The sequence below is a fragment of the Poecilia latipinna genome, unplaced genomic scaffold (assembly GCF_001443285.1).
Source record: "Poecilia latipinna isolate Pla-1442-1.1 unplaced genomic scaffold, P_latipinna-1.0 Scaffold248, whole genome shotgun sequence".
Classification (NCBI taxonomy): Eukaryota; Metazoa; Chordata; class Actinopteri; order Cyprinodontiformes; family Poeciliidae; genus Poecilia; species Poecilia latipinna.
In genome coordinates, this window is record NW_015112864.1 from 33,929 (window position 1) to 42,200 (window position 8,272).

General features: G+C 38.7%; 1 protein-coding gene across 1 annotated transcript in view; it reads left to right on the top strand.

The window, feature by feature from the left end:
* Positions 1–2,832: 2,832 nt before the first annotated feature.
* tnfaip6 (tumor necrosis factor, alpha-induced protein 6) overlaps positions 2,833–8,272 on the top strand; it is a 12,828-nt gene continuing 7,388 nt past the window's right edge. The window contains exons 1-3 of the mRNA XM_015032677.1: positions 2,833–3,070; positions 3,717–3,854; positions 5,392–5,553. Of these exons, the coding sequence (XP_014888163.1) occupies positions 2,971–3,070; positions 3,717–3,854; positions 5,392–5,553 (400 nt within the window). The 5' untranslated portion in view covers positions 2,833–2,970. The remainder of the gene's footprint in view (positions 3,071–3,716; positions 3,855–5,391; positions 5,554–8,272) is intronic.

An 8,272-nucleotide genomic window follows, 5' to 3' on the forward strand; every position in this document is an offset into this window, starting at 1 on the left:
CAACCTAAAAAAAACTTCATTTTTTTATTTTTTTGAAGAAAAAAAAAAAAAAAAAAAAAAAAAAAAAAAACAATTTCTGACAATAAGGTAATCATTTGAAAATGGATGGATTTTTGTTTTTAAAGCAAATTCTATTGTAACATTTGCTCTAATGTTTTTTGTTACTTATTGTTCAATAGAGAAAAGAATTATAATTAGAGATTTAAAAAAATCTCAAAAAGTTGTAATAATGATTCAAATTAAGGATGAAGACATTTTTGTTTCTAACCACCATAAAAGCTTTTGTGCCTGTTCTTTCTCAGTATATTTACCTTGGAACTGGGGATGTGGGAGACGTAGACCATCTGGAGAGCTCCACGTTCAGAGTTACTGCTGCGCTTCCCGATGGTCTGGTAAACTGACAAACTATGCAGGGGGGCTGAATCACATCTGGCACTGTTCTTTACAGAAACACAATTTAAAACCCTTTGTTCCCTGGAGTTTCTTGGAACCAATGCTATTACCCACAAATTCGGAGCCTCTTGTGATGAGCAACATGTTGGTTTTCTCTGTCCTAACTATTAGTCATTCTGTATGCTTCATTGTTGTTCTTTTGCAAAGTTGTTGTGAGTTAAAGATTAGCATCACATTTATCTAGGGATGCACGATATTGGATTTTTGGTCGATATCCAATATGCCGATATACTAAAACTCATTTGGCTGATAACTGATACCAATACCGATATTTGTTTCCTATATCCTACTTACTGAAACTGTGTGGCTTTCTCTACTGTGTAATTAAAACACTGCATTATCTTTGTCAATATAGCCTGCTACCAAATGCAAATGCTAGAAAGGAGGCTGACGTAACACTTTCAACTTATGTTTAATGTCAAATTTATTCTAAGGCAGTGACAACACTTGAACATCGCAAATTTAACATGCTGTGTGCAGGCATCATTTTCACTGGTTTTCAGGAAAAAAAAACAGCTTTTATACTGGTGAGTTATTTTGATGGAATGGTCAAAGTATGATATTACACTTAATAGATAATATTGGCCGATGCCGATAATATTGTGCATCCCTGGATTTAACATTTAATGGAAACAGGCAGCTCAACAAATGTAGCTTGGAAAAACTCCCACATCATTCTCTGGTCCCTTGAAGATTTTGGCTTTTGGCAGAAGAACCTGAAGTGTGGTGGCAACCACGCGTCACCTTCTGCAACGTCAGTCTGCAAGACCACAGCATCCATGTGGTGAAACATGGTGGTGGCAGCATCAGGCTGTCAGGATGCATTTCTTCAGAAGAAACAAGAAGATTGGCAGAGATGATGGGAAGCTTGATGGAGTTAAACATAGGGAAGTCCTGCAGGAAAACCTGTTAGAGAGCATACCTCCAACACCATGTGCGTCAACACAGGGGTTCCTCAAAGCTGTGTGCTCAGTCCCCTACTCTACACGTTCCACTGCTCTGCCGTCCACCAAGCTTGTGGATGACAAACTGAGTGCTCATAACCAACAACAATGAATCTGCAAACAATTGAAAAGAGATTGGTTGCGCAAAAGTCATAACTTATTTCTTAACATGAAAAAAACAAAATAAAAGTGTATAGTTTTTCTCAGGTCCAGCCAGTCGCTTACCACTCTACATTAACAGTGAGGTGTTAGGAGGGGTCTCCAGCTTCATGGTCCTGGACTGACTGTGTCATGCTGTCCTGGATGGACACATCAGCAGTAGGAAAAGCCCAGCAGTGCCTCTTCTACTGAGGACGCTAAAGAGAGCCAAACTAACTAAATGGATCATGATTAAATTTTATAGCAGTGCTACTCAGCTATTACTATCATTATTATTGCCCTTTATAGGATTGCACTTGCACTGCCTGCTCTTCTTGCACTATGTCTATGTCATATGATACCAAAATGTGATTTGTTGTTATCTTAACAAAGACAATAAACACTGAATTGAATTGATCTGTGGTGTTCCACCTGGCTTAGTCTATGGTCTTTCATTATTCCCTCCAAACAAACTAAAAACTTATTTTTTTTTTATATATTTTTTTTTTTGTCAATTTAGTTTATGCATATGCCTGAATCTCTTCATTGGAAATACTAATTATTAGTTATTCTACCACAGAAAATAATGAGGAGAACAACAAAGGATCCAGGCGGAATACTACAGCTTAAAGGAAGCACCGACCAGAATGCTCCATCCTAAAGCTGTACAAAAATTAGACAAATTAATAGAAAATAACATATTAACATATTCAGTACAAACTGTCTCAATTTATTGCGCTGATAAGCAAAATGTATTAGTGACCATCAGATGTTAATTCAGGTTTTCATTCTCTTATAGTTTCCTGCTCCTAGAAGATATTAATCTGATGTTTCATGAGCTGAACAATACCTCAGTGGGTAATACATTCATCCGTGTGTAATCAGCTTTGTGGTTCTTAATGCTTTCTTACATGAGCAAATGGTTGTTTATTTTTTTTTAAAATAGTTCATCATATCCTGAAGACAAAGTGTTTCATCTATGTAAATATGTGAAAACATTTCATGTAAAAAAAAAAAAAAAAAACGTTCTTTATGCACATGATTTACAAAACACGGCAAGTTGAACTGAGGACGGACAGGTTTCAGTTTGATTTGCAACAGCAGGAGTTATTTTTAATGTGTCACAATTTAGGAGTTTGAGGATTACCTCGTATACCCCCCCCCTGACCCCCGCACAGCACTTCCCCTAAAACAGAAGTAAAAGCGATAAACTTTATATAGGTAAACAAAAAAATTATAAATAAATAAATAAATCAACAGCCAAACAGGGTGGCTATGAAGAACCCTGGCTGGGTTTAACTATTTCACTCTGCTGGATATTTGCCACCTCCCCTGGGAGGAAGGAGTGTGTATAAAAGGCAGCGGCTGCGGAGCAGCAGGGGACAGAACGGCAGAGAACATCTGCACAGAGCAGCTGCACACCGTCAGCCTCAGGATGCACCGCTGGGCTCTGCTCTGGACTCTCATCTTACTGCTGAAAGAGGCACAGTCGTGGGGCTTCAGAAATGGAATATTTCATAACTCAATATGGCTCGGTAAATATAACTAACACATCCTGACAGTGACGTCTAAATATCTGTTTGACAGAGCAGCCTGGAAATTATTCATCTTCAGTGATGGGGTGGAGAATTTAATTAAACCGATCAGACAGATCTCACCATCAGTGATATTACTCTTGTTAATTGTTTTTTTTACAGTTACTTTCATATTTTTGTAGAAATGTTCTGCTTTTGTGAATACAGCTAAAGCTATTCTCATTTAAAGGCTCATTGTGAGGCTTTAATGGAGCATGAAGGAGTCCAGCAGTTTGTGCCAACTAGTGTGTTATAGCCTGGCTGTGCTGCAAGAGGCCTGTGAATGCATGGAAATGACTTCACCTCGTACCTCTCACAATCCCGAGTAAAGGAACTTCTCAGCTGAAACTTTCTTTCACAACTATTACATCAATCAAAGTAGTTTTTTTTCCTCAGAAAAAAAAAAAAAGTTTCTCTAAACACTGCTGACTTTCCCACACGTTTCACTTCATGAGAGCGACTCTTTGGAAAATGAGCTCTTGTATGTGTTTCATTGTACTAACTGGTTTGGCTCAGACTCATCAGCAGGGTTTTTTTAATTTATTTTTTAATTTTTTAACATGATTAATGTAAATGCCCAGACAGAAGCCGTGTTTCTCTTTGACAGAACAAGCAGCTGGGGTCTACCACCGGGAGTCACGCAAAGGGAGGTATCAGCTGACGTACAAAGAGGCCAAGGCTGTCTGCAAATACGAGGGAGGGACGTTGGCCACCTATGATCAACTGGAGGCAGCGCGACAAATAGGTCTGCAGCCTTTCACTCATAAGCACAACACAAACTCACAGATCGGCGCCTGCATTTTGGTGTCTTTTAAAGCAAACCAGGCTCCTCTGCTGTAAAAACAACAACCTGATTTTTCCTGGTGGTGTGTATTCTCTCTCTGCTCTTTAAAAGGCATCAGATGGAGGAACAGTAGTGACGCAACACGTCCCTTAACCGCTGGAATGCTTTTAGCTCACAGGGGGAGGTTAAAGGTTAATGGGAAGCAGTGTCTTTCCAAGAGTGCAGCAGAGTTCCTGGGCCCAGGCTGATATTAAAAGGTCTCAAATAAACTGTAAAAGCCTGTCAAGATGGTTTTAGGTTCACTCTAGAAATTGCTGGGTTAAAACTTCTTAATCCAAACACATGGGTTGCAGCATTGGGTCAAAGGTAGAATAGTTTCAACAAGAAATGCACCAGACGCTTGGTGGTTTATTTCTCTGATTCTTGCAAAAGGCCTGAACCTCAGCTTCTGATTTTTATTTTCTAAACATAATATAGTGAAATGAATCCTGCAAGTCACTTGGTGTCCTCATATTGATATCGCATATTGGTTCAGACATGATGAAATCAATCATTCTGCATGAAACACCTATATACCTCCATGGTGCTCTTTCAGTGGTGTGTGTATGTTGGGATGAAAGGTGTAAAATTCACACGGCTGAAAAGTCAATTTATTTCTGGAACTTTTTGACTAAATGAAACATTGTATAGTTTAAACCCAGATGAATGTTTGTGTTGCTTCTGTTGATCATGTTGATTTTCAGCTTACATTTAGGGAAAACAACTTAAAATTAGAATATTACATCAGACCGATCAAAAACTACTTTTAAAAACACAAATATTCATGTAAAGCTTGTTTAAAACAGGCTTAGAGGTTGTTATATTTAAAGGACGTGTATTCTAATTGATTGAATATGACTTTATGTCCGATGGAGTTAGTTAATCAGTGACAATAAGAGTGTTGGCTAACATGATCGAAGGTGATGCTGGAGCGTTACTTACTTACAGCTGCACATGTTCTGTCACAGAAGCTATGAAGAGCTGTGTGACTGTGTGATATTGGTAAGAGTTGTAGTATATAATACATGTGTATTAGAGAAATGCAATATACAGAGGATAAAAAAACGTCTATTTTAGGTGTACGACTGTTTTTCTTAGAGCAAAAAGGTCAGAGGATCAAATCCTGGCTGTGACATAAAGCTGGGTTAACAAAAACCAGCAGCTTTTCAGAGTGCAGGTAAAATCCTCTGGTTTCCTGCTTGTCAGTGGCTACAGTTCAAGGTTTCCAAGGCAACCTTGCAGGAGGTCAGTTTTATAGCTGATTACTGATTGTTATCTAAACCCCCTCCATAAAGAAGAACAAATAAATCTTCAGATGCTCTCCAAAAGACTTTCACAAACTGTTTGTCAAACCGGGCCGTGCTGCTGGAGGTTCTGACAGAAAGCTCTGGACGGTCAGCTCTGAGTGTGTGACCAGTGGTGCTGCTGAACAGAACATGGCGTTTCTTCTCGTTTGCAGGTTTCCATGTGTGTGCCGCCGGCTGGTTCGACAGAGGACGTGTCGGCTATCCCATCGTCAAGGCCGGGACCAACTGCGGCTTTGGAAGAGTCGGCATCGTCGACTACGGATACAGGCTGAACAAGAGTGAGAAATGGGATGTTTACTGCTACAACCCAAACTGTGAGTAAAGCCTTTACTTTAATCCTGATTATAACAATGTTGAAAGGAGACTTTTTCCTTTTTTCTTTTTCTTTTTTAGGGTAGCTAAAAAGACGTTTTTTAAGTATGTGTATTTTTAAAACCCAATGTTAGGCTCTAAAATGGATTTGAAATCCTTTGAAGCCAAACTCATTCGTGAGTGTGATGCCGACGTTTGAAATGCCATCAACACGTGTTGATGGCATTCAAGGTTAAGCATTTTTTTAAACAGCATCTATAAAGAGATGTAAAGAATCAGATCATCAAAATTACTGAAACAAAGTCAATCTGGAAACAGAAACCTTTCCAAACTTCCACCAGAAATTACTCCTAGGTGTGTGAAGGTGTTGGAAACATAAACCCAAAAACATCTGCAGCTGCAACTACTATGAAATGTGCATCTGCAAAGTTCTGACTCAGCACATCTGACAATTGCACAACACAAACTTTCAGACTTTGTAAAAAAAACCCTCCATTATTTCCTCCTGCTTCATCATGTGGAAGGTGAAGAGATGGGTGAAGTTATCAGGACAAGCTGAGCGCAACACGATGGTTCCATTAAGGTTGACAGCCCAATTGTGTTGTTGCTGCACTGCAGGGATAAATAAATGTTGTTCTAATGAGTTGCTCATTAGAACAACATCTTAATAACCTAAAGCACAAATGTTCCAGGAAGGCATCCTGCATGCTGAGGCTGTAAACGTTTAGCTTGAGGAAAAAGAAACACAGTGTTTCTCTTTCACATGAAGCTAATTTTGACATCAACATATGGATTGCATTTTAGTGCAAATCTGCCTCAAAGCTGCAGTGTGTAACATTTCTAAAAAATGTTTTCATACGTATTTTTCAAAACAGTTTCAATGGCGTGACATTATAATATGAGACAGATCGTCTATGAAAACATCGATCTCCTCCACATCCACCCTGAGCTGCTACTGCTGTCTGAAGAAATCCACAGCTCCAGACCAAAAACAACAGGAGGAGGGGCTTAGCGCTGTCAATCCTGCTCATGTACACGCTATTTTGTGGAAAGCCATCTGTCAACATTCATTTTAAAGTAGCACCATAGATTCTTAATTGTATTTTAGTTGAATGATATGTGTTAAAAAAATATTTTCTATTTGGGTTAGAACTGAAATTAATTGATTAAGCTGAATAGGAAACTCAGTGTGGTAATGGCAGAGAAACACTGTACCGTTCCAGTAAACCTGGTGGCTATGCTAGCTAACATGACAATTCATGGCAGGCTCTGTAGGCTGCAGAGTAGTAGAGAGCAAGGGTGTGAGCAGCGGATACACAAGCATGATTAACAGCGCTCCTCCTGGCTCTGATTGGTTGTTTCTGACGGGGCAGTGTGTCTCTGCAGTTATTGCTGGGAGATGCCAGAAGAACATGATTGTGATCTTGATCTATCCGCTTCATACTGTCATAACAAACTGACAGCTTTATGTAAAAATCTTATTTTTATATATATATATATATATATATATATATATATATATATATATATATATATATATATATAAAAGATACATATTGTATGTTTAAAGATGTATGGGGAGATTTAGGGATGTTAATGCTCTTGCTACCTGAGAAACTCCAAACAGAGTCTCAGTGATGGAAACTTCTACGTCATAAGCAGAGTCACCACAGGAAGTTGTCATCACTCTAGACGCAAGTCAGACGCAAAGGAAATGATAAAGACAACACGAAAAAGAATATCCTGACTCAAAACCACAAACTGACTCCCACCGATGAGTGATGGTGGTAGACCAAGACTAAACCAGCAAAGGAGGAAAAAATGCAGCTGGATAAGATGCCAGAGCGGCAGCTGAGCAAGTCCTGACTGGAAGTCACACATAAGCATTTTTAAAGCCTCCACACCCACAAACAGGACGCAAGCCAAACCGTCAGTGATTACAGAAGCTTGTATTCACCCAGTCAGATTCAATAAGCGCTTGTTGCAAATTCTCAGAATCTCGGTTCAGGTTTATATTCACACAAATTGATATAAAACAGGTTTTCATGGACCGATCACTGACAATGTAGCCATCAATCCCCTGACACGATGAAACAAACCTAAAACCAGTGATGCTACCAACATGGCCGACAGCAAGAAATTGCTTTTCCTTTGGTTTGCAACGATCGCTGCTGATGATGTGCAGCAGATTTGGCTCTTTTTCACACATGTTGGGCAGCGTGGACGTTTCCACAGCCAAGTCCAAAACAATGGAGGTTTTTATAGTTGTTGGCTGATTGGCGACACTTGGAGGATGAACTAGGAAATAATGGCACACTCCAGAAAGATATGATCATTATTAATACATGCAAGTGTAATTAATGAAACATGATAAAAGTATATGCATAGCGGTAAAGAAAATACCTTTAATAAGAATGAATTTACCTTTGAAGGACCACAGGGAATAATTTCTGGTGTGGTCATATTTAATGGTGCAGAAAATGATTCTGGATTCTACCAAGGAATCTCATGTATACTTTATTTTTTCACCTGTTACATTTTGATTTCCTTTCTTTACTCTATATTACAAATAGCACTACAAATGCTATTAATGAACATGACACTTGCACATGGGTATTTGATATTTATATTTTGATATTCATAAATACCATTACAGAACCATTATGTTCAGCAAAAACATTCATATTTTGCAACTTTCCAATAAATGCTAATGTTACTTAT